The sequence below is a fragment of the Muntiacus reevesi genome, chromosome 11, assembly GCF_963930625.1.
Source record: "Muntiacus reevesi chromosome 11, mMunRee1.1, whole genome shotgun sequence".
NCBI classification, from domain to species: Eukaryota; Metazoa; Chordata; class Mammalia; order Artiodactyla; family Cervidae; genus Muntiacus; species Muntiacus reevesi.
In genome coordinates this window covers 19,173,926-19,200,758 of record NC_089259.1, presented here as the reverse complement: position 1 = coordinate 19,200,758, position 26,833 = coordinate 19,173,926, and the positions used below count along the sequence as shown (strand labels likewise).

The 26,833-nt window shown below is 45.7% G+C and overlaps 1 protein-coding gene across 1 annotated transcript in view; it reads right to left on the bottom strand.

Moving 5' to 3' along the window:
- The window catches only part of FAM124A (family with sequence similarity 124 member A), a 110,579-nt gene extending 96,792 nt beyond the window's left edge, over positions 1–13,787 (bottom strand). The window contains exons 1-2 of the mRNA XM_065901910.1: positions 13,621–13,787; positions 2,584–2,615 (exon numbers count right to left, since the gene is read on the bottom strand). Of these exons, the coding sequence (XP_065757982.1) occupies positions 2,584–2,615; positions 13,621–13,685 (97 nt within the window). The 5' untranslated portion in view covers positions 13,686–13,787. The remainder of the gene's footprint in view (positions 1–2,583; positions 2,616–13,620) is intronic.
- Positions 13,788–26,833: the final 13,046 nt, after the last annotated feature.

The following is a 26,833-nucleotide window of genomic DNA, read 5'->3' as shown; positions in this document are numbered from 1 at the left end:
TGACGAACAGCAGCAGAATGACCGACAGGCAAGAGGTGCTTCCCCGACCAACATGTGGGAACCGGGACTGACTGGTGAGCCCTCTGGATCGCACGGAGGATGAGGCCACCAAGCTGGCTGTGAGAGGGGGAGTGACCCTGCAACTGCGCCTTTCAGGAGGAAGAGGAAAATCATTAACCTTCTTTCTGCTCAGTCCTCTGACTGTGATTATCCAGTCTGTGAGGAAATGCTATTTTTAACATCTACTTGAAAAATACTTTTTACAATTGCAGCACAACTGAATCTATGTTTTAAACGATAGACTTAAGACTCTGATTTAACATGATTTTTTACTTTTCAGAAAGGGTCCACTGTGTTACCTTTGGCTTGATGCGTAAGGGCCCTTCTGTGTATAGGTGTGGCCAGGACTGATGGTCCTAGCTGGGAGGAAAGGCAGTTCAGGCAACATACAGGACAAAGACATCCAGGGGCCCACCAGTATCCCCTCACCTCTTCTTGCTGCCCAGGACAACAATGTGATGGTTGTGGCAGAGGCAGCTATTTTGTAACTTTGAGGCAACTCTGAGGATGGAAGCCAAAATCCAAGGACTGCATAACAGACCTGCATTGCTTCCTCCAGACTTTTTTTTTTTTTAATTAGAGGAAAGCACTTTGCTGACAAAAGATCCATGTAGTCAAAGCTGTGGTTTTCCAATAGTCATGTATGAATATAAGAGTTGGACCATAAGGAAGGTCCAAAGAATCGATGCTTTCAAATTGTGGTGCTGGAGAAGACTCTTGAGAGTAGCTTGGAGGAGATCAATCCAGTCAATTCTAAAGGAAATCAACCCTGAATATTCACTGGAAGGACTGATGCTTAAGCTGAATTTCCAATACTTTGGTCACCTTATGTGAAGAGCTGACTCATTGGAAAAGACCCTGATGCTGGGAAAGTTTGAGGGCAAGAGGAAAAGGGGGCGACAGGATGAGATGGTTGGATGGCATCACTGACTCAGTGGACATGAGTCTGAGCAAGCTCCAGGAGACAGTGAAGGGCAGGGAAGCTTGGTGTGCTGCAGTCCATGGGGTCACAGAGTCAAACACGACTTAGCAACTGACAAACAGAGGAAAGGAAAACCATACTTAAGTCATTATTTTTCTCTATTACTGGTGGTCAAACACATTTCCTAATTGAAATACAAAACGCATGTATACACCCTCACTCACCAAGAGGCCCCAACACTGAAGGAGGAGGCAGGAATCGCCAAATATTTAAAGAGAAAGGGAACAACAATAAAAGGTTATTGATCCCAATTGCACCAAGAAAAATTCCAACTCAGAGATCGCAATTAAAATAATGGAGAGAAAAACATCCCAAACCAAATTACCGGTTTCACTGACAAGAGAGGTGCTTTGTTGTGACCCAGAGGACTGATTTGAGAGCTACAAATTGAACAAAGGCTTCGGGCAAGTATTTTAGAAAAATCATTCTTAAAGAAATGTAGCCTCTGGGCAAAACTGAAAATGGCAGCAGAGAGAGAGAACACATTCTCTGGTTTTCGGAATGCAGAAGCTTCCGGGAGGGAATGCAGATCACTAGAGCATTAATCTCATTATTACTAATGGTTCTTAATAACTAAGGGGCAATGCTGGGTCTCCAGTTGGCTGAAATGATCAGAAATTGCTCACTGAGGTTATACGAATAACTAAATATAATTTGACACTAAATTACCATCCCAGACATACAGCTTTCTGCACAGTCTCTTATTGCAAAGAAGAAACTAAGCCAGAACATCAATAAATAGAATAATCCAATTAAGTATCTTTCCATTTGGGAACTATTTAGAATTGAGAGCTTAACAGTGAGCTAGGACAGAACAATTCAGTGTTTACTGATTCAAATAAAAAAAAAATCAGGGCTTTTATTGTAAGACAATTTTTGTGTTATTTTGTTTATAAAATAAGTGTTTAATTAATCTGAATGGTTTTGTAGTGATCTTCATCTTTGCACATTGCTCCTAGATGTAAGGCCTAATTTCCCATAAATAGATTTGTTAAGTTATTAATAATATTTAATACAGGCACCTTTTTCTGTGCTCAGAGTATGCTTATAAACATACTCCCCTTTTTTTTTTTTGTTTGGCTTTTACTATATGTAATAGTCACCTATGACATCTGCCTGCAGGTACAGACAGACATGGGAGGAAGTTTGCCCAGCAGAGGAGTTGGGGCCACCTCATGGATCCAATGAAAGCACTCGGAGCTGTGAGCTCCAGACAGTAGGTATATTACACGTTTGTTGAATGAATGAATGACCTCAGCTTTACCAGAGAAGGTATTTTCCAAGCATGAAGGTAAATAAAGCCTGGGCTAGTTCCTCCAGGCTGAATTTTCATAGGAAAAATAGTGGCATGTCTAGCCCTAAAGTCAAGGTACAATCAAATTCTGCTTCCCAGATTTACAGGATCCAGTATCACATTCTTTGGTAAACCTGTGATTCTTACTATTAAAGCATGGACAGCCTTCTCTAAAATGCAGGAATGGGACTGACTGCCCACCCCGGGTGCTCAAGACAAAGAGAAAGGACATTTAAGCCATACTTACTGCTGGTGGAGGACACATGGCTGTAGTCGGACCTGAAACACAAAACCTCAGTGTTAGGAGGATTAGACGTTACTGCTCTCTATCCAAGTGATCGCTTCAATCTAGAATCTTAAAACAGTCAGTAGTAGCATTTAACTGGTAAAGAAATGCCACAAATTAAAAAGTGTCATGCTGTGGACTGTTTTGTACAGAATCAAGTTATGTCTGAATTTGAAAGCACAACTAGAAAGACATTCTAGAAACCCAGGGTCCCTCATATGGGCTCTCTGAGTCTCCCACATGGGAGACCAGATGGGTTCCGAACCATCTACATTTACTGGCAAAGTTTTGCATGGAAGCTTATGTGTCTGGGGAGAAGGCTCAGTGTTTTCAAGATTCTCAAAGGGCTTCACAACTCCCCACCCACACCCTGTCCCCCAAAGGTAAACCGCTGCAAGAGGTTAAACCCTTCAAAGATCAGTTCCTCCCCTTGGGGAAATGCTTCTTTGCTGATGTAAGCAGAGGCGAAGTGGACCCCCGGTGAGTGAGAGGGGACCCTGGCTGGGAGGGCCCCCATATTCAAGGTCTGGCTGACTATCAGGAAACACTCAGGCACAATGGTGGTTGATTTCAGTTCCATCTGGGAATAAATCCTGCTGATACTAGAGTAACAGGATGTGGGCTATGATCGGCAAAGGGAAAAGGCAGGGTTAGGGCCAGGGTGAAATAACCCATCAGCTTCTACACAGAAAATCAGCTGCTGGCATCAGGCCTCTGTGAGAACGGGAATCTGGCCAAGAACTTGCCTGCTTAATCTCTACTAAGTTTCTGCTCTATTTGTGTGGCTCTTAAGCCGTCCCTCTTGGGCAACTTCCATGGTATAGAAGCTATTGGTTTTCTCCCCGCAGGGTCCCCAAGTCATTCTCAGTAGGCAACTAATCTCTCAGGCACTGAGGGGCTTATTCTGCCAAGGTGGTAGTTAGGGGACATAGTTATGCAAATAGAGTAGTTAATTATGTTTAATTTTATAGGTACACACTCCCTGTATTTACTAAGCCTCATGTGGCCTTTCTTGAATCATCTTTTATTCCATTGACTTTCTTACCACATTAAAAAGGCATATACAAAAAAAAATTTTTAAGAGCATAAAAAGCATACTGTCTGATTAGTTAAAACAACCTATATCTCTCACACAAAATGATGTGCTGACTTCCTGGTAGAGGGACAAAATGGAAGCAAGACAGCGAGTGATTTTCTCTTTTCAAATGAAATATTGCATGCGTGCTAAATTGTGTCCAACTCTTTGTGACCCTATGGACTGCAGCCCACCAGGCTCCTCTGTCCATGGGATTCTCCAGGTAAGAATACTGGAGTGGGTTGCCATGCCCTTCTCCAGGGTATCTTCCCAACCCAGGAATTGAACTCATGTCTCTTATGTTTCCTGCATTGGCAGGCAGGTTCTTTACCACTAGCGCCAATTGGGTTGGCCAAAACATTTGTTCGGGTTTATTCAGAACGCTATCATGGAAAAACTCAAATGAATTCTTGGGTCAACTTGTACTTTAGTTGCCACAGAATCACTGAATTTTAAAACTGGAAAGAGTAACAACTACTAACACGTGCATATCCCTCAATAGATTACAAACTGCATCCACCGAAATCTCATCCAATTTTTCATACCACAGATTTGGAAACTAAGGTGATAATATTTGTAAGGCAACCAGGAAGTGAGGGATGATATGATAAAGGCTTGAACTAGAGTGGTGGCAAGGAAGGAGTTAGAAGGCAGAATGGAGTGTAGAGTCCGGAGACACACGCTTCCTCAAGGAACAGTGAGAGGAGAAGGGGAGAAAGAGGAGTCAGGGATCAGGAACATTATGAAATGCAGGATTTGTAAGTCTGTGCATTAAATTCCTTCTGGAACCAGGCAGGACATAAATAAACTTTAGGATGATGCTTAGAAATGTAACTACATGTAAATGCAATGAATACTCAACCAGCATCCACTTGGTAGATGCAATAGCAAAACAATTCCATGACAATGTGATCATCTTAAGATGGCCAGGCTTCAGAGAAACTGCATGACAAGTCCAATAAAACATTCTATAAGAATGTGCAATCGTATTGATTTTTACCATTAAAATTTTGTCACTATTTTCAGCTAGGGTTTTCCAAATGCTCTCGAAGCATATGGGTTTCACATATGCATTCATTTTAAAAGATTTGCATATGGATGGATACGTATGTAGAATAAAATTTACATTTGAAGCATTTTCCAAGAATCTTAAAGTGCAGAGGGGGTATTTTAGGGCAGGTGCTAGCAGAACGGATGCCTCTGCCTTGAATCTCTCCATATTTCTTGTGATGAAAAGCACTGCCCCGATCAGGCATGCCAAATGGTCAGTCTTCGGTCACTCTTGCTCTGCTCAAATTCCTCCCTCATACAGCGGCCAATCTTTGCAAAGCACAAATCTGATGAAGTTCAAGCTGGACATAAACCCCTCCTTCTATGACTGATGGCTGGCCTCTGCTCAGCTCTGCAGTCTCATCCATCACTCCAATTTCTACCCCTGTCCACCATCAAGACAGAAATCAAACAGAAAGAAAAGTCACTTACAACCTCACATTGCTTTCCAGCCTCTGGTCCTGGTGATGTCATTTGTACCCAGTTGCCATAATGACAGAGATACAATTTTAAACTACTCTTCACTAACTCTGTCATAAAATGCTGCCACATAGTTCCTGTAATTATATAGATACAGTGATATTCTATAATTTAGTCAACCATGTCCCTTTTGTTGGCTATATGACTGTTTCTGATTGTTCACTTTTGCAAAGCACACGGAGATGAGATATTTATCAATATATTTAATTTCTTTAGAATAATTATCATGATGGGGAATAGGAACTGAGTTGAGGTATGAAGACTTTTATAGTTCTTAAAAGACATTCCAAATAACCCTGGAAGGTTATTTACTAGAAATATGGACAGTGGAAGACAAACTTTAAGCTTGAAACAATTTTATGCATAAATATGGTCAAACAATTTTGGATACTGACTCTGGTTCTCTGGAGGGGTGTGTACTCCCAGGTATTTTAGGTAAGAGGAAGCAAGTGGTAGGGTACCTGTCTTGGGGATCTTATTTATTGGTCTCACATCTTAAGATGTGAGAAGAATTTATAAGAATTTATCTAGCTGGCTCTGCATAAGATATTCAGCTCTCCCAGAATGAAGCATGCCAGGTGAATCCACAAATTTTAGGATGAAAAATTTATGGACACATGATACAGAGAAGCAGGATAATACAAAGATTATATATATTCACATACCTGGCACATATAGTAGACACATTTTCAAACGTTACATTTATTTAGTAATGTAATACTAAACAGAAAGTGATATGTGGTCCCTTGACTGGACTTTAATCACAATTATACGTAGAGGTGTTAAATAGAAAGAGGTCGGCACTTAAGATAGTTTACCACTGTCAATAGCCTACTGGCCAATTTTTATATTCATTTAAAATGGATACCTTCCTAAATTCTCTTTTCCAGAGAAATCTTGCGGTAAGAATTGATCTCGACATTTCAGTGAAATTGATCTTGACATTTTGGTAAATCAGCTCAATGCCCCATGGACCTCATCTGTGAACTCTCGGTCTACTGAATTAGATGCCAGAGTAATTTAGAGCTATCGAGCTCCACCTTGAACACAAAGATAATAGAGTATCTACTAGATCGTCTTTTCTTCTATGCAAGATTTCCCCACCTACAGTTCTTGAAACGTCTCATTTAAAAATCTACTCTACCTATTTTTTCCCACTCACCGGTTTATAACTGCTAGACCTGTGAATTGTTGGTTATCTCTGAAATCTCCAAGTGATGCATCTGTTGGAGGTCACCCAAAGATAAAGAACATAATATGACCCTATGTTTTCAGAAGAAGCTCAGTGACAGCTGACATTACTGCCATTAATGCCAGGTCAAACTTCTGAATGAAAATAACCCATCAGCTATTGTCATATTTGAAAGAGTGGCTTAAAGGCCAAATCTGGGAGACAGCGCTAAAGAAACAAAGAAACACCCATTGGAAAACATTCATCTTAGTCTTTTGTTTTGGTTTACAAAACTCTGCTTGTCTCTCTGTTCAAGAGATTCTGTTTCTTATGATAGTGGATTACAGTCAGTAGCTTACTTGCCAATCTTTTTCTAACAGAAAGTACATGGAAGCACAAAGCAGGTTTTCAAGTGGATCTAGAGAATGCAAATTTCAAAATGACGTCAATTACCCCAGAATGCTAGTTTGCTTTTAGTCTTAGTCCATGTTGAGGGGTCAGACTGCAAAGGTATTGATAGCATTCCAAGCAAAAGAAAGTATTTGAACAGAAAATAAGAATTAATTACGGACCAGTTGCTCCTTGAAAGACAACTTTACCAGGTGGAAAGTGTGCTGGAGACCTGGGTTTCAATATAACCCATTAACTAGTCATGCACCCTCCAAACCTTCATTTCTTCATCTTTAAAATAAAAATAATTATCATATTGAGGCATGTGCCACAGCCTTTCAGATGTTCTGAACAATGACCAAATTTTTAAGGCATTTAAAAGCATCAGAGCCTCTACTGTGGACACAGAACATATGGTTTTGAGGGCACCAGGAGATGTACCCTTTTATTATATGAAACTCTAAGGACTTCCTTGGTGGCACAGTGGATAAGAGTCTGTCTGCCAATGCAGGGGACACAGGTTTGATCCCTGGTCCGGGAAGATTCCACATACCATGGAGCAACTAAGTACATGTGCCACAGCTGAGTCTGTGCCCTAGAGTCTGAGAGCTGGAACTATCGAAGCCCACTCACCCTAGAGCCTGTGCAACAAGAGAAGCCACCACAATGAGAAGCCCACGTATTGCAATGAACAGTAACCCCCACCTGCTGTGACTAGAGAAAGCCTGTGCAAAAACGATGAAGATCCAGCACAGTCAAAAATAAAAATAAACAAAATAAACTTTTTTCAAAAAGCATTAAAAAAAACCTCTAAGGGTCTTCCCTCATGGTCCAGTGGTTAAGAATCAGCCTTGCAATGCCAGGGACACCGGTTCGATCCCTGGTCCGGGAAGATTCCACACACCTGGAAGGCCACAGCTACTGAGCCTGAGTACTACAACTACTGAAGTCCACGCACCTTAGAGCCTGTGCTACGCAATAAGAGAAGCCATTGCAATGAGAAACCTGAGCACCACAACTGCAGCAACTAGAGAAAGCCTGGACACAGCAATGAAGACCCAGTGCAGCCTATATATATGTTTGTGTGTTTTTTTTAATCCTCAAGTTTACCATTTGGAGTATTTTTCATACTGTGGGTTTACTTATGCCAGGCACCATTCTACGAACTTTAAGTATATAGTATTAATTGCTCAGTCGTGTCCAACTCTCTGCAACCCCATGGACTGTAGCCCACCAGGCTCCTCTGTCCATAGAATTTAAGTGTATAGCCTCATTTAATCCTCATAACCACCCTATGAGGGGAGTACTGTTATGTAACCCACAGTATACAGATGGGAAAGCTGAAGGCAGAGAGAGCTTAAGTAACTGGTTCAAGGTTCCACAATTCCTAAATGGAGGAGCCAGCATTTAAACTGCAGCTGGTCTTTATCTTTCTGGCTTACTTCACTCTGTATAATGGGCTCCAGTTTCATCCATCTCATTAGAACTGATCTCATTTTTCATGGCTGAGTAATATTCCATGGTGTATATGTACCACAGCTTCCTTATCCATTCGTCTGCTGATGGGCATCTAGGTTGCTTCCATATCCTGGCTATTATAAACAGTGCTGCGATGAACATTGGGGTGCACGTGTCTCTTTCAGATCTGGTTTCCTCGGTGTGTATGCCCAGGAGTGGGATTGCTGGGTCATATGACAGTTCTATTTCCAGTTTTTTAAGAAATCTCCACACTGTTCTCCATAGCGGCTATACTAGTTTGCATTCCCACCAACAGTGTAAGAGGGTTCCCTTTTCTCCACACCCTCTCCAGCATTTATTAGAAAGATGGTAACGATAATCCTATATGCAAAACAGAAAAAGAGACACAGATGTACAGAACAGACTTTTGGACTCTGTGGGAGAAGGCAAGGGCGGGATGTTTCGAGAGAACAGCATCAAAACATGTATATTATCAAGGGTGAAACAGATTACCAGCCCAGGTTGGATGCATGAGACAAGTGCTCGGGGCTGGTGCACTGGGAAGACCCAGAGGGATCAGGTGGGGAGGGAGGCAGGAAGGGGGATCGGGATGCGGAATACATGTAAATCCATGGCTGATTCATATCAATGTATGGCAAAAACCACTACAATATTATAAAGTAATTAGCCTCCAACTAATAAAAATAAATGAAAAAAAAGGAACAAACAAAGAAACAAAAAAAAACTGCAGCTGGCTGGCTCTTTTGACTGTAATGCTCAAAGGGATGAGCACAGTCCACCCCCTGGCATTGGGACCCACAGAGGTTCTCAGCGGCATTTCAGATGCGCTGCTGAAAGGATCAGTCATCAGCTCAAGCAATAGCCCCAAAATGCCTTGCTCCTCTGTTCTGCTCACACCAGCCTAGCAACAGTCCCCCCACCAACCTTGATGATCCCAGCTACCCACTGTCTCTCTCTGCCTGCCCCGAGGCAGGTGGACCCTGCTGCAGGAGAGACAGACTGGTACCTTCCGGTGTAATCACTAATCTCAGCTGGCTTCCCACTCACCTTTGCCTGAACAACCATGTCAGGTCTCCATTCTCCTGGGGGGCTGCATCTGGACTCAGTGGAAACCCATGTTCTCTTCTCTCCCACTGATTGCAACAGGGATGTCCTCCGTCTGTCCATAAGCCAATCTGTTCAGCTGGTCCAAGGTCCATCTGCCCCCCTCCACCTTTTTAGAAAGCTGACATTATAGATATACATCTTTCTCCTACACAGTTAGCCTTCCTCATTTACAGAGTCCTTTCTATGAGCATTTACTGCCTGATTATTGCTTATGTTGAAGACTCCTTCCCTCATCCCATTCCCCCCTCCCAGATACTGCCTCTCCTCACTCCTCCCATTCCCAGCCACCTCCTCTCCCTCACGCCGACCTGGCTTTTGCACCCACTTCTCCTCCATCAACTACTCCTCCTCCTTCTCATAATCATTTCTGTTTACAAAGAAGACATTTCCAGACTTCTCTCGTGGTTAAGAATCCATCTGCCAATGCAGGGGACACAGGTTCGATCCCTGGTCCGGGAAGATTCCACATGGAGCAGAGCAACTAAGCTCATGGGCTGCAACTACTGAAACCCGAGGCCAGGAGCCTGTGCTCCATAGCAAGAGAAGCCACCACCGGGAGAAGCCTGCATACGGTAACTAGAGAGCAGCCCCCGACTCGTGGCAACCAGAAAGCCCACGTGGAGCAATGACGACCCAGCACAGCCAAAAATGTAAAAAAAAGAACACTTCACCTTCCTCCTGATTCATTCCTCATAGCATAGCTTGCCTCTTTCCTTTTTTTTCCCTTGGCTGCCAGGGTACCACCTTCTTTTTTTTCACTCTATGCCTCCTTTTTCTCAGACTCCTTTATCTCATCCTCCTTTACCTGACATTTAAATATTGTAGTTTTGCAAGGTTGGCCCTCAATAGCACCTGCTTCCCAGAGCTGTTGAATGATTAAATGAGTCAGTGAAATAGGGATGCTGGGAAAGATTGAGGGCAGAAGGAGAAGAGGGCATCAGAGGATGAGAGGGCTGGATGGCATCACCAGTGCAATGGACATGAACTTGGGCAAACTCTGGGAGATGGTGAGGGACAAGGAGGCCTGGCCTGCTGCAGTCCACAGGGTCGCCAAGAGTCAGACATAACTGGGTGACTGTGGGCGACTGAACAAGAACAATGAAACTGCCCAGGTAGCCCTAGTGGTAAAGAACCCACCCGCAATGCAGGAGACATAAGAGACATGGGTTCAATCCCTGGGTCGGGAAGATCCCCTGGAGAAGGAAGTGGCAACCCACACCAGTATTCTTCCCTGGAGAATCCCACGGACAAGAGAAGCCTGGTGGGCTATAGCCCATGTAGTCACAGAGAGCTGGACACACTTGAAGCGACTTAGCATGCAGCACAAGCCTTAGAATGGTACCTGGCACATAGGAAATGCCAGGCATGTGTCTGCTATGACCTTTAGTTGATTTAATCCACTCTGAAGGCTTTAATTGCCATTTGCGGGCTGGCAGTTCCCAAATGCAATGCCATCCTGCAGTCCTCCTCTCTAGGTAGATTACCTGACTGCTGACTCACTATCTTTCCTTGGATGTCTCCCAATACTTCAAACACAGCTTGTTGAAGAGGAAACTTCTCATACCCTGCCCACACTTGGTTTGGAGGGGATCAAGGGCTACTCTGAGACTCTGGTGAAAAATAGTGTCTTCTCATAAAACTGCACAAAGCCCATCATATTGCTTACAGCTCAAAGCAATTCACGCACCCCAAATTAAGACTCCTTGTTTTAGAAGATGTGTCACTTGAGCTGACTCCTAAGAGTAGAGTTTCACCTGGCGGACAGGCGTGCCAGGTGGAGAAGGGCCCAGCAGGCAAAGAGGGCAGCTTGACACAGGCGAGGGAACTAGAGAAAATACAGCTGATGTGGTCGGATGCAGGGTGCAAGGATGGGCCTGCCAAGTGACAAGGCCAGAGAGCGGGGGTTGGGGGGTACTGCACAGCACTGGGGCTTGTGGGCCATGCTAAACTCTTTGTACTTTGTAGACAACAGAACCACTAAAAGTTTGCAAGGCAGAGAGACATGATCAGATTTGCGTTTTAAAAATATGCTGTGCTAAGTTGCTTCAGTCATGTCCGACCCTTTGCAACCGCGTGGACTGTAGCCCACCAGGCTCCTCTGTCCATGGGATTCTCCAGGTAAGAACACTGGAGTGGGTTGCCATGCCCTCCTCCAGGGGATCTTCTTGACCCAGGGATCAAACCCGAGTCTCTTACGTCTCCTGCATTGGCAAGCGGGTTCTTTACCACTAGCGCCACCTGGGAAGCAAACACATACTGAATGCTTTCTACATATTTTCCACACAGTCTCCACAGGCAGCTATATGAAGCTGGATAGGGTAAGAGGGGGCAAGCGCTGGAAAAGCAGGGAAACTATGGACAGTTTTTTAAATAAGTAAACTCAACTTTAAAGAATATATGAGTAAGTGGCAAATACTAGATTAATAGAAATAGCCTAAACTATTTCATTTAAATGTATGCCACTTTAGCTTTAAGAATGCTACGAAGTAATAAGAATTCTTCAAACAATTCTGTCCGATTAACGTACACATTATGTCAGAGGCAGAGTGGCGGCAGAATGCTCAGCAAACCCCTCCCAGGAGCCCTGACAGCTGTCATGCTGTCCCTTGGGATGGGGGTGTGTGTGATACACAGGTCAGGGCTTCCTCTGCACTTCTTCAAGACAGCACTTGCAAAAAAGACCTGTTTTACGTGAGTTCCACAAATTGAAAACCAATGGACCAGCTTATGCTTTATTTAACCCAGCTGAAAATGAGCTGGTTAATTTTGCTTTGTTCTTCTACTCATGGTCTAGCTAACTAGAGACAGGGAGGCGGGAAGCCAGGAATCTCTGATTAAAGTGGATAAACGTCACATATGCAGAGTGTGGGAGGAAGCACAGGAGTTCAGTATTTGGAATCAAGTTGCAACGGTGGAAGGTAATTGGGTTCTGTAGTGAACCCTCAGTGATCACAAGTGGGTAACAAGGAAAGCACATTGCACAGTAAATGCTTTGGGGGCAGTGAAGTCCCAGAGGTGGGCTAGAGTGGGGGAGGCTGCAAGGAAGGGTGGGGTGGGCGGGCAGGAGGGGCTGCCTAGGGAGACTCTCCGGGGTCAGGTCAGACCCTGGGTCCATTCTGGACCTGGTCTCTCTCTCTGTCCTCTCAGGGATGCCAAATCCTGAGATTATTCTGAATTGCCCCCCTCCCCCTCAACCTTCCAGGAACGAGGCTTTCTGTGCCCTGGGCAGCTCCTGTCCTCCCCTCCCCCGCCCCGCTCCCCCCCGGGGTTACCGCTGATAGGAAAAGACACCCTTTCCTTCTGGGTCGGTACCCGCATCCGGGATGTAGCGCTGACTCTGCACCGGGAAGTCCTCTAGAGATAGGGGCTGGGCGGGAGCCTTTATAATGACCTCCGTCTCCTAAAAGACATTCAGTCTTTTGTCCCGCTCAGGAAAACAGTGTTGGTGGGAGAGGGTTAATTACATGAGTCTCCAAAGGTCTGGGCTAATTGAGTCAGCTGAAGCGAAGAGGGTATTAAAAAAAAAATAATAATGATAAACAGGGCTAGATAATAGCACTATCCTCACCCCACCTGTGCTCAAGGCTCGTGCTTCCAGCTGGCACAGGTGCGCAGAGAGGCGAGGAAGTTTCGGCCGGGCAGCGGAGGGGTTGGGGAGACAGGGCGTCTCGCCAAGCACAATCAAGCCATAAAATGAGAAACGCCATCCTCTTAGACGACTTCTGAAAGACTCCTAGGTCTCACGTGTCCTACCTACCCTCTTTACTTCTCATCCCCAAGCCCCCGTCCCGGACTGCAGGGGGCTCCGGAGTTACAGGAAGAAAGTCCTCGCGGAAGGTAGAAACAAGTGCAAGAGCATCCCTGGTCTGAGGAGGATACAGGGGGACTCTGCATTTGCCCTGCACGCTGCATCATCTCAGTGATAGCGGAGGGCAGGAGGGGCTGGGGCGGTGTGGGGTTACTCTGAACCTAGACTCCTTCCACTTTCCTGCCCCTCAGGGAGGGGACCGCCCTGACCCGGGCAGCCACGAACCACGCCGTTCTGTTCTCAAGGCCGGCCCGGATGGGCTCACCACAGCCCCTCCGGCTTCCCCGAGGGACCCGGCGGCAGGAGCAGCCCCAGTGGCCCGAGGCCAGCCCAAGCGGCTCCGGGGTGCGGTCCAGGAAGGTCCCCGGTCGAAGAGCCTCCGCGCAACTCGAAGAGTGCCCCCCTCGCCCACTGCCCGGCCCGGTCCGCGCGGCTCACCCTCCAGTTTCGGCGCCCGAGTCCACGCAGTCATCCTCCTCGCCGCCACCCGCCTTGGGGTCCATGGTGCGCTCCCCGCCGCGCTCCGCTCGCGAGCGCCGGCGTGACCCGGGCGGCCCAGCTCAACCCGGCCCGGCGCGAGCTGGCGGGGCTCCCTCAAAGAGTCTGGCGGCCGGGGCTCCGGCAAACAACTCCGGCACCGCCCCGCGCCGCGCCCTCTTCTGGCCGCGCCCAGACGGGCCCCCGGGGGCTGCTCGCGTTCCGCCCTTCGCCGATCGGCCGAGAGAGCGTGTGCGCGCGCCAGAGGGTGTGTGCACGGAGCGTGTGCGCGCGCCAGAGGTGTGTGCACGGAGCGTGTGCGCGCGGGTGTGTGCACGCGAGTCGGGGGTACGTGCGTACACAAGAGGGCGTGTGCACGTGGTGTGAGGGCGCGCGCGGGTCTGTGCGCACGCTTGAAAGTATGTGCCTGTGAGCGGGCGTAGGTGCGCGCGCGAGAGGGTGTGTGCAGCGGGTGTGAGCATGTGCGCGAGCTCGCATGAGCCCGCATGTTGCGTGCCCGTGTGTGGTGTGAGTGCAGGAGTGGGTGAGGTCTGTGCGGTCTCGTGCACTTGTGGTTTGCTGTGGGTGGGTGGGTGAGGCATGCAGTACTGGTCGTTGTTCACTTCTGGGTGTTTGCTGGGCACGTATTCCCGTCTGTGCTTTGTGACTGCTTATCAAGACCAGTGCCACATATTCTTACGTATAATCTCATTAAATTCACAACAAGCTATAGGGCAGATATCAACAGTCCAGTCTTACAGATAAGTAAATCAAAGCTCAAAGAGGTTAAATAACTTGTCTTTAAAAAGAAGAAAGTAGAAATGAGTGCCTCGCGAGTGAGCCGGGTGAGTGGGTGAGCCGGGTGAGTGGGCTCCCCTGGGCCCACAGTCCCGGAATTCAGACTCCTAGGGATCGCCGGGAGGTTCCTGAGCCGCAGCGGCGTTGCAATTCCCACGGAGAAACACCAGGGCGCACGGTGGAAGCGAGGAGGAACCTGTTTTACTCCTGGAGAATCTAGGTGTTTTCTCACAGTTCCCTCAGAATTGCCAACACTGAATTCATTAGCACCCTTTTTAGCACAGGTCTGAGTGGCTTCCCAGCGCCAACTTGCCAGTTTACCACTGGTGTCACGTCATTCTTTTGTGTGTTAGTCGCTCAGTCGTGTCCGACTCTTTGCAACCCCATGGACTGTAGCCCACCAGCCTCCTCTGTCCGTGGAATCCTCCAGGCAAGAATACTGGGTTGCCATTCCCTTCTCCAGGGGATCTTTCCAATCCAGGGATTGAACAGCGTTTCCTGCACTGCAGGCAGATGCTTTACCATCTGAGTTACCTTTTGCTAGTTAAAAAAAAAAGCCTTTAAAAATAACTTGAAGACAATTGCAGGCACCTGCATTCAGGGGTTGCTGCTGTAGGGAGATAATGGATGTTTGTAAAATACCCTGCTCAGCCCCTGGGGTGAGTTAATGATCACTCTCTCAGCGGATCACTTCCCATTAGGGTGAGGCTGGATGGAGTTTGGGGTCAGGAAGGAGCAAAACTATTTGGATTGAATTCTGACAGCCCTGCCCAAGCATAGGAAGGCACTCGTTTCTAGTTTCTTCCTTTTTGAGACAAATTATTTAGCCTCTTTGAGCTTTGATTTACTTCTTTGTAAGATTAGACTGTTGATATCTACCCTATAGCCTGTTGTGAATTTAATGAGATCGTATGTAAGAAAATGTAGTGTTGGTCCTGATAAGCACTAGTCCTAGGCAGCCATCATTACTTCTAAAGCATGAGCTAGCTACAGTCCCAGTCTTGGTTTGCAAAGCTGTGACAAGTGGTTTCAAGAAGGGGAATCTATTTTCTTTCCTCTCTCCCTCTCCTCTCCCTTCTGTTCTTCCTTCCTACTTACTTAAATGTCACTCCCTTTGATTCTTAATTAAGTTACACAAAACAGAGATCTAACTAAACAAAAGAAGAATAGACATGCAATCTCAGCAAGAAAAAACATAGGTAAATATGCCAACCCCAAATCTTAACTGAATTGTCCTTACTGAGCATAAAATTCCCTGAACACAAAATAGAGATGGAAATATTATACTCAATTTGTGCTCATTAGCTGAAAGAAGCAGCTTGTCAATTCTTCAAAGGAGATCCCCCTCACTGCCACCCCACCCCCACCCTATATACTGATGTCTAAAAGGAAATTCTCAGACAAGACAAAAGAATTGTTGTAAGAGATTTACAGCACAATGCCATTAATGACCAGCTTAACTTTATTGGTACAGTCAATAAATACCAGATAGAAGGCTGAGTTCTGGATGTTTAAATGAAGGAAAACAGTAATGGATAGTATGCTTGCCCTCATGGAGCTTATAATCCCTCTCCTTATAAGGAGAGGGAGACTAATAAAATAAGTATATTTAAAAAAAAAAAAAAATATATATATATATATATATATAACGTAAATGAAGTGGATGCTATGAAGAAAAAGAACAGTGAGTCCTGAGAGAGAACGTAATTCAAGTTGGAACATCAAGGAATGCTCTCTCTCAGGAAGGGATATTCAGCCCTCTTCTGCCTCAGGGTCTTTGCACTTACGGTTTCTGCTCCCTGGAATAATTGCTCCCAGATTTTCTGCAAGGCTCTTGCCACATTATCTTTCAGGATTCTGCTCAGAGAACAGACTTATAGGCACAGCAGGGGTAGGAGAGGGTGGGATGAATTGAGAGAGAAGCATTGAGATGTATACATAACCATATGCCAAACAGATAGCTACTGGGAAGTTGCTGAATAACACAGGGAGCTCAGCCTGGGGCTCTGTGACGACCCCGAGGGCGGGTTGGGGTGGGGGGTGGGAGGGAGCTTCCAGAGCACAGGTACGCACCCCCGCATGCTCAGTCGCTGCAGCGAGTCCAACTCTTTGCGACCCTATGGAGCCTGCCAGGCTCCTCTGTCCATGGGATTCTCCAGGCAAGAATACTGCAGTAGGTTGCCAGGCCCTCCTCCAGGGGATCTTCTTGACCCAGGGATCGAACCTGGGTCTCCTGCACTGAAGGCAGATTCTTTACCACTGAGCCACCTGGGAAGCCCTGAACATACGTATGCTTACGGCTCATTCATGTTGATGTATGGCAGAAAGACAAACACAACATTGTAAAGCAATTATCTGCCAATTAAAAATAAATAAATTTTAAGAAAACATTGAACTTAAAATAAAGGACTCCGTTCAAATGGCCCCTGATCAGAGAGCCCTTCCCGATTAAACTTGCATCACAGTGTTCCCTTAGCCTGCTCTGTTCTTTCTTATAACTCTGCCAACACTTGACATCTAATGGGTTTATTGACTCACGACCTCTTCTTCCTTCCCTAATCCTACCTATGGAACGCCAGCTCCAGGAGAGCAGGGGCTCTGATTTGTTTACTGCTGTATCCCCAGTACCTGGAATAGTCCTTGGAGCAATAGATACCTGCTGAGTGAAAGAAGGGAAAGCAGCCACAGCCTGGGGTAGGGGAAGTAGTAAGGAGAGCTTTCCTGATGCAGAGCAAGCAAGAGTGCGGCAGGACAGAGTACTGAGCATTTGATTAGAGACGGAGGAAAGCGGGGGACCAGAAGGACCCCAAATGGGAAAGATGATAGTGAGGCATTTCTATATAAATATGACATCTCCCAGAAATCAAAAGACCGTTATAGCCTATTTGAAAAGTCGTAGGACAAAGCCTGTCCATAAACCAAATTAAAGGGCTGATAAAAGGGGCCAAATAAGTAAGTATAATGGAAATCAACCCTGAATATTCACTGGAAGGACTGATGATGAAGCTGAAGCTCCAATACTTGGGCCACATGATGAGAAGAACTGACTCATTGGAAAAGACCCTGATGCTGGGAAAGATCGAAGTAGGGGAGGGGGACGACAGAGGACGAGATGGTTGAATGGCATCACTGACTTGATGGACATGAGTTTGAGAAAACTCCAGAGGATAGTGAAGGACAGGGAAGTCTGGCATGCTACGGTCCATGGGGTCTCAAATAGTTGGACACAACTGAGCAACTGAACAACAGGCATAAGATAATGAACATTCTGCCATCTTGTTTTCTTTAACAGCCTCAAGGGCACCTACCTTCACCTATTCTGTGTAGAGGCAATTCATATTTGTCACATCATTTAATCCTGGGCAAAGTTCTCTGAAGTAGGTTTATTTTTTTACTTGGCAGTTGAGGAAACTAAATCTCAGTGAGTTCAAGGGCCTTGCCCCAGGTCACCCAGTGAATGAGCAGAGGAGCCAGGTGACCCATTGAATGTAGATGGAGTCCTTGTCATCTGCCAGGAAGGCCAAAGGGCCAGCCATCACACCCTCAGGAGGAGGACACTAAGAAAAAGAGCAGAGAAGGAACAGTGAAATTAGCATGATCCTTAGAAAATGAGATGCTGCTTAAATTATTCTCATGCGTCTCTTTGATTGTGTCCGACTCTTTGCGACCCCACAAACTGTAGCCCGCCAGGCTCCTCTGTGCATGGGATTCTCCAGGCAAGAGTACTGGAGTGGGTTGCCATGCCCTCCTCCAGAGGATCTTCTCAACCTAGAGATTGAACCCTTGTCTCCTGCATCTCCTGCAGTCTTTCTCAAATATCCAGAGAAAGGTCAAATTAGATAAAAACCTGGACCACGTCTCAAATGATGGATTGATCCAGCTCCCCTTGATTGCAGGGGACACAAGTGTTATTTTTCATTGGCACAGCCCCCGATGGTGACTCAGTAATGATGCATTTATTATCAAGAAGAGAAAAATTGTGAGCAGTACTCACTGTCCCTCTGAGCACGAACATCCAGCTGGGCTCTCCCTTAAGTCTTCAGGCCCCAGGAACCACACTTTGTTATTTTTTTGGTAAGAGGAGCTTGTAGTGGTCACCAGAGTATATCTTGCCCATAACTTTTACATGAGTCCCAGGCTCTCCTTCCAGCTATTTAACACTGATCACCTTAATAGTGGGGGTGCAACACCCTCCCCCTCCCCTCTGTAAGATATGGGTAGAGAAGTGTCCCTGGTCTGCTTAGAATGTCCTGTCCAAACCCCTTAAAGATGTTCCCATTGGAGTCTGAGGCCAGTGTGGGAGGAACCCTGCGGTAGGGCGTCATAGGCCAGGAAACATGAAAGCTGATTTCTAACCAGAATTCATCAAGTCACTAGAGCAACAGTGTAGATCATCGGCTGTTTTAGAAGCCCTCACTACACATCAGGCATTGAAGTAGAGGCCTTCCGTGTACAACCTCACACAAAACTGTGGGCTTCCATTGTCCTTCAAATGAGGTTGTTGTGTAGTAATGCATATATATGGAATCTAGAAAGATAGTTCTGAATCTAGAAAGATAGTACATGCTGGGCAGCAAAGGAGACACAAACATAAAAGAACAGACTTTTGGACACAGTGGGAGAAGGAGAGGGTGGGGTGGTTTGACAGAATGGCATTGAAACATATACATTACTGTATGTAAGATAGACAGTAAGTGGGAGTTTGATGCATGATGCAGGGCACCCAAAGCTGGTGCTCTGTGACAACCTGGAGGGAGGTGGGAGGGGGGTTCAGGAGGGAGGGGGTCACACGTATGCCTGTGGCCAATTCATGTTGATGTATGGCAGAGCCCATCACAGTGTTGTAATTATCCTCCAATTAAAATAAATGAGTTAAGTTTCAAAAACTTCTAAAAACTGGGCTTGTTGTTATAAATCTCACAAGAGATGTGAAGCCCTCTAGAAACTGTGAAGCATATGATTATAAGGCATCACTGTTTTTTTTAAATCACTTTTTCTCAGAGAGATCTGAACACAATATCTTATTGGATTTCACCCAGGATCCTCTTTTCAACCTCTGTGAATGCTGCTGCATATGGTGGTGCATTAGAAAAAGACTGTCCCTCCATTTATTTGTTGAGCACTTTTGTGTCAGGCAGTGCCCGGGTGCCAGGGACACACTGGTGAACAAGTCAGAGGCCGTAGCTGGCCTCATGGAGCTTCTGAGGTCGGGAGAGGACAGTTCATCTTGTTCCAGACCCACCAGCAGGGCTGGCCTTTCCACCAAGCCGAGCTTTCTTAGAGGAAACCTGCCTTCCCCCTACCCCTCCACACACCTGAAAGATGCCTTTGTCTATTAGAGTAGGACTGGAATATCAATGCACTTTACTGAACAAAGAAACTCAAAATAATCTGATAGGAAAGAGCATCAATTCTGTCAGTGAAAGAGATAGACTAGTAATCAAAAAAGTAAGAGAGAGGGTGCCAAAGGAGTTAGTAAAAGATAAGCAGCTTTAAGATGGAACTTGCCTGGTGACTCAGTGGTAAGGAATCCATCTACCAAGCAGGAGACACGGATTTGATCCCTGGGTCAGGGAGATCCCCTGCAGAAGGAAATGGCAACTTATTCCAATATTCTTGCCTGGAGAATTCCATGGACTTAGGAGCCTGGCAGGCTACCCGTGGGGTTGCAAGAAGAGTTAGACATGACTTAGTGACTAAATGACAACAACAAAGCTTTAAGTTAAGATATCTGAGGGATAGAGGTTGAAACAGTAAAAAAAAAATTAAAATCTCTAGGCATGGGATTTGCTTCGGTTTGAGTTTCAGTTCAGAGGGAAATTAGGCCATCTCATTGTATGAGTCTAAATCTTCTGGATCATTTGTTGTATGGCCACCCTGACCTAAGATAGTTCTTTAAGTGCAATTCTGGCTTATGGTATCTAGTAGCAAATTGAACTGGGAGAAATGTTGGTTTCAGAAGTTTTGCTCATTCATTTTTATTTAATTCTTTATTTAAAAAAAAATAGATTTTCAGGACTTTCCTGGGAGTCCAGTGGTTAAGACCCTGGGCTTCCACTGCAGAGGGTGCAGATTCAATCCCTGGTCAGGATCCCACATGCTGTGTGATGTGGCAAAAAAAAAAAAAAAAATTCCCAGAAATAAAAATTCAGGTTAAAGAGAGACATGGTAAAAAAAATTCTCTTTCTTCCAAGACTCCAGAAGAGTTTGTCTGATGTGAAAAATAAATATTATGATCATGACAAGAAAAATTATAAACTATTGACAAATCTACTTAGACAAAGAAAGCCACTAGCCTTACAGGCAAGCATAAGGGGACCAGATGGCAAAGGGATAAATGAAACTAAAGATAAACTGTTGCGTTGGAAAATAATCTTATTAAAATATAAATGACTCCGCTTGGATAGAGAGGAACAGAGAGAGTGGTCCTGCCTTGGAGCCTCCAAAGAAGCCTTGGCTTTATGGGGTAGACCCGGAGTCCAAGGTCAGACACTCCACATTGTGTCCACAGTTACCCCTCCAACTGCCAGGTGGTGAGCGAAAAGTGAGATGGGAACATGAAAGACTTCTGGAGAAGTGCCGTGGAGATTTATAAATATAGGAAAACATCAGATTCAGGACACTGCTCTCCAGGCCCCTGAGAGGAGGGCTGTGCCTCTGGGAACTGTGGCCCGGTCACCTGTTCATCGTGGGATGTTAGCTCTCTGTCTTCTTATCCTCACACTTTCCTTCAATGACCCAATCTTCCACCATTCTGCCTGCCTGCATTCATTTCTTAGGGTGGCCATAACAAAATACCACACACTGGGGCCTTCCACAGCAGAAGTTTACTTTCTCACAGCTCTGGAAGAAGCTGCAAGTCCAAGATCCAGGTGTTGGCAGATGTGGTTTCTCCTGAGGTCCCTGGCTTGTTAACAACTGCCTTCTCTCTGCATCCTCATGTGGTCATTCCTCAGTATGCACATCTCTGGTGTCTGTGTGTGTGTCCAAATTTCCTCTCTTTATAAAGACACCAGTGAGGCTGAATTAGTCACTTAGTCATATCTGATTCTTTGGAACCCCAGGGACTGTAGACCACCAGGCTCCTCTGTCCATGGAATTCTCCAGGCAAGAATACTGGAGTGGGTTGCCATTCCCTTCCTCAGGGGATCTTCCCGACCCGGGTCTCCTGTATTGCAGGCAGATTCTTTACCATCTGAGCAACTAGGGCCCACCCTAAATGGCCTCACTTTAATTTATTTCCCTAAGGACCTTAACTCCAAATCTGGTCACATTCTGAGATACTGAGGGTTAGGGCGCCAATATGTGAATTTGCAGGTGCAAAATTTAGTCCGTAACACTGCTTTCAAAGATATCTTATGTAGGAGGCGGGATGGTAGGTGTAGTGGGTAGGTTTGAGTTTTGATCCCTGCCAGACTGTTGAGTTCAAACTCAACAGTCTATGACTTAACTAGGTTTATAATCTGGGGCAAGTTTTGTAACCTCTCTGAGCATCAGTTTCTTTGTTTGTATCGCAGGTACTCTAAGGGCTTGTGAGGACAGAACAGTTATTACAGAGGTAGTGTCTGGCACGTGGGAAGTGTTGGGTATTAACATTAATCATCATTTTGCTCAATAGTCAGTTTCCAAGTCTCTCTCTCTCCATGAGCTCTCTCACCTTCTGTCCAAATGCATCTTCCCCCTTCCACACGAATGCCGCACACTCGCTCTCTCCTCCAAAGACACTGACTTGGTTATCCTGATGGATCTGGTTCAAATAGGACAGAACCCCTATCCTTGAATCCTGATGTCACTTCTGGGAGATTCAGGCAAGTAAACCCCAAACCTCAACATGACGTAATTAGTATGTGTGTAACTCAGTTTTAAAACATGTACAAGATGCTATTAGAGCCCGTGGAAGGGAGGAGACAATACATCCTGAGAGAGAGAGCAGCAGGAGGGGGATGATGAGGAAGGGATAGGAGAAAGTTTCACAGAATAGAAAGTGTAAGTTGAGACTTAAGGAGTGAATAGAACTCACCAACCAGACAGAAAGGGGAAGGGCAGAGACCTGTCTTCTTTGAGGTCTAGGCTGTTCTGCCTTTCCTTCCGCCCCCTTCCCACCCCTTCCCGGTCCCCTTGCTTCTGGTGGGTTGATAGTAAAGTCTTGCTGGTTCCTTCCCTGGTCCAGTGAGGACTTGGACATTTGACTCACAGTCACCCTTTCCAATACTGCTGTCATCTTACAACTGCTCCAATGGCCATTTAAAATTCCGAGATACAAATTTATGTTCCCATCCTTCCAACTCCCATTTCTGTCTCCCCACCTGGTCCTTAACCTCATGAAGACTTCTATTTATGTATCTCAGAGTTGAGCAACACTTTAAGCTCTGGATGGATCTGCAACTTTAAGAATTCTTATGGCCACCCTCCACTTAGAAAATACAGACAAACACTTGAACCCTCTGCTTACTGCTTGCTGTTCTTGTTTTTCAGCCGCTAAGTCATGTCTGACTCTTTGTAACCCCATGAACTGCAGTATGCCAGGCTCCTCTGTCTTCCACTGTCTCACAGAGTTTGCTCAAATTCATGTCCGTTGAATCAGTGATGCTATCGAACCATCTCATCCTCTGCCTCTCCCTTTCCCCTTTTTGTCTCCCATCTTTCCCAGCATCAGGGTCTTTTCCGATGAGTCTGCTCTTCGCATCAGGTGGCCAAAGTATTGGAGCTTCAGCTTCAGCATCAGTCCTTCCAGTGAATATTCAGGATTTATTTCCTTTAGGATGGACTGCCTTGATCTCCTCTCAGTCCAAGGGGCTCTCCATAGTCTTCTCCAATGCCACAATTTAAAAGCATCAATTCTTCGGCCCTCAGCCTCTTGCTCGCTAGATGTACCCTAAAATTTTCTCGTCTTAAAATCCACTGCCATCATCCTGGCCCATTCCTCCCTTCTCTCTAGGCTAGCTTATTATACTGATCTTCCAATGGCTCCCACATCCATTGCTGCCTCTCTTATTTAGTTGCCATTCTGTAGCCAGAGTGCTCTTCCTGAAAGACAGGTCTGACTGCAGCACCTGCCTGACATTCTGAGTGATTGGAAGAGATTGGAAGAGCTTCCTGTGGAGTCCTGTCCCAAGGCTACAGACACGGAGCCCAGAACCAAGGTCACCTCTGAAGCTGATGGAGCCCCTTTGTAACCATTGGCAAAAGTACCCCCGTCCACCTGCCATCATCACCAGCAGGCTTCTTGACCCTGAATTAGGCAGAAATGCCCACCCCAGTACTCACTCTATAGGGCCCTAACCAGTCACCTAATGCTGCCCCTCCAGAAGAAATTTTCTTTGCCTTGAGGCTATAAAAATTGGCCACTAACCAGGAAAAGCCGACTCTTCCTGGTCTGTTGGGAGGTCGGCCTGCTGTGCTCACAACACCCACATTATCTCTGCTCCACTGGGCTTATTAAACTCACTCCCTTCTGAAATGCTCTGTTGGGAAATTCTTTTCCAACCTGCGTTCAGACTGCCATAACACTTCCTGTTGCTCTTGTCATGGAGACCAGAATTGTACCAAACCTCCACCCATGTGTTGTCACTGTTCCCCACCCCCCTGCCATTCTCTCTGCATTCTCTGTGCTCGACTACACTGGCCTTTTTTTAGTTTCTCCAGTGGCCAAACTGGGCTTCCCTGGCGGCTCAGATGGTAAAGAATCTGCCTGCAATGCAGGAGACCTGGGTTTGATCTTGGGTCTAGAAGATTCCCTAGAGAGGGCACGGCAACCCACTCCAGGATTCTTGCCTGGAGAACCCCATGGACAGAGGAGCCTGGCGGGCTACTGTGCATGAGCTCACAAGGAGTCGGACACGACTGAGCAGCTAATGCTACTACTGCTAATGACCAACTGGACTTTCTTTCCAGGCACAGAGGCCCAGCCATGCCAGTTTCTCTACCTGGGAGGCTTCTCACCTGTTTCACTTGGTCATCCAATTGCCTCAATCGTTATTTACGGCCTCACTAAATGGATTCCTCATTTCTGCTTTCGGAGGATCTTAACATAGCAGTCATTCTGTATTTGTTAGCATGGTTCTTTGCTCATTCTCTCTTTCTACCTCTAGATGAGTTTGAGCAAGTTCCAGGAGATAGTGAAGGACAAGGAAGCCTGGCGTGCTGCAGTCCATGGGGTCACAAAGAGCTGGACATGACCTAGCAACTGAGCAGCAACAACTACCTCTAACTGAGAAGTTTCATGATGATCAGATGATTTCCTCTCACCGTGGTACCTTCACTGCTGATGGGGGTGGTTGACAAGGGATGTCCTTACAACAGATGTCTCTATGCCGAGCACTTAACACTGAGCCTAGCACACAGTAGGTATTCTGCCAATGTTGCTGAAAGGGTGACTGAGCACGTGAGCCATGGATGTCCTTACACCTTTTGTAATCCCTTTGAGGACACTAGAAAACTTTTCAAAGATATTCACTCTCCTTTTAAAAATGACTTAGTTTCCATTAAAACATTCATCATGGACAAGGCAGAATATGTTACAGAGCAGACACAGTTCAAATAATTGTTTCATCCCATTGGGAGATTTATTTACTGGAAAAAGCATGAGAAAAAAAAACGGGTACATTGAGTGACAGTGGTTAATTCCCACAACTCCTGAAGAGTTGACCCAAGCAACCTCTGGACTCTGCCCAGTGTGAGTAATCTAATGTGGAAAACATTATATTGTGAACTGGCTGTGTTTTGATGCTTTCACTTTTCCATCGTATTTTCCAGAATTCAAAATATTTTACCAGAATCGTCTGTAAGTGAATGAGATCATTTTCTTCCCAGTCTGTCTTTGACTAGCAGTCTCCTGCTGTGATGGGTGTTGATGGGGTGTCACCCAGGATTCTCGCAGGGTAGAGGTTGCTAAGCACTGAGAATTGTCTGCCGGAGGTTGTTGAATCTTCTCTTGTGGAGGAGAAAGGAGCTGTCTATTAAATATGGGAATTCGTTGGTTCCTCAGGGTTAGGTTAAACGTTCTCCTGCTGATGGGGAGTGAAATGATTCCATGAGTTCCCTAGTCTCTCTCTGCATTCTGATTCCGTGATCCTATTAATGTTTGACAGGAGGGCAAGTCTAGATGTGCAATTCCATATAACCCCTGAGTTTCCTCCTGGGGATGAAATTGAATAGAAAATGGAATATATCATAGTGATGGGAATCTGGCTGTGTGCTTTGGAATAGTAACTAGCTGCACAGCTTCGTCTCCTAGGAAACAAGCAAAGCGCGATGTGAGGATCTTGGAGGGCTTATGCTATGGACTCAAAATTTATCTGGGTTTGGCTTCATGGTGGGAGGGAATGCATGTGATATTTCATCTGTGAGTCTGGGAACACTGACAAATGGTGTGCTAAGTGATTTAAGAAACCAACAGTGCATAAACCGGAAAGATCAAGGTGCAGCCACCGCTTTATGTTAGGTGGGAATGTGGATCGGTGGGCTGTGGAAAGTTTTAGGTTGTTTTGCCCACAGTGCTAACTGTCAGGATGATTCATGGGAAAAAGAGACAGCCAAACATCTGCCCATTTGGTTTAGATGATGCAAAACACAGAGATATTTGGAAACATATGAATGTCTGATATTGCATCGACAAACTTTCTGGATGAGCAGTTGTGTGGGTTTTTTTTTTTTTTTTTAATTCCTTATTTTGGTGCCGCATAAATCATTTTTGAAAAGTTTCTTTATTCTGTGTAATTTGGGTTTGCATTGCATTTCAAACCATAACTTATGGGTACCAAGAGTGTTGGGTTTTTTGTTTGTTTCGGGGGGGGGTTGTAATAAACATTTTCTAGTCCTATTATAGAATTTTTCCCAAAAGAAAGGGTATAGACACTTCAACATGACCTCTTAGCACCAGCCCACACAGATGGCCATGCCCTCCTCCCTATAGCATCCTCTTCTCCTGACAGCACCCTTGCTATTCTCCTTGCATGGCTCTGGACATTGCAGCCCAGATGACTGCAGATCCTAAGAGCAATCTGACTTCTTGTGTTAGAATCACTCTGCGCTAGTTCTTCTCTCTCAGTGTAACACACTCTCTCTTTCTCTTCTCATCCTCTAATAATTTCCTTGATGATTCTACACATGCCCATGAAGACAAGTACTATCAATAGGCTGACAGCATCTAAATTTGTATCTTTGACCCATTTCTCCCAGCTGAGCTCAAACAGTAAGTTGAATTCCCCACGTGGAATTTTCACTCAAATGTCTCAGAGGTGTGTAAAAGGCAACATGTCCAAAAGAGAAACTATGACCTTCTTCCCCAAACCTGATGTCTATTCAGAGCTAATGATCCCACTATCCACCAGAAACCAGGGTCATCTTTGTATCCTCATCTGTCCCAACTTTCACA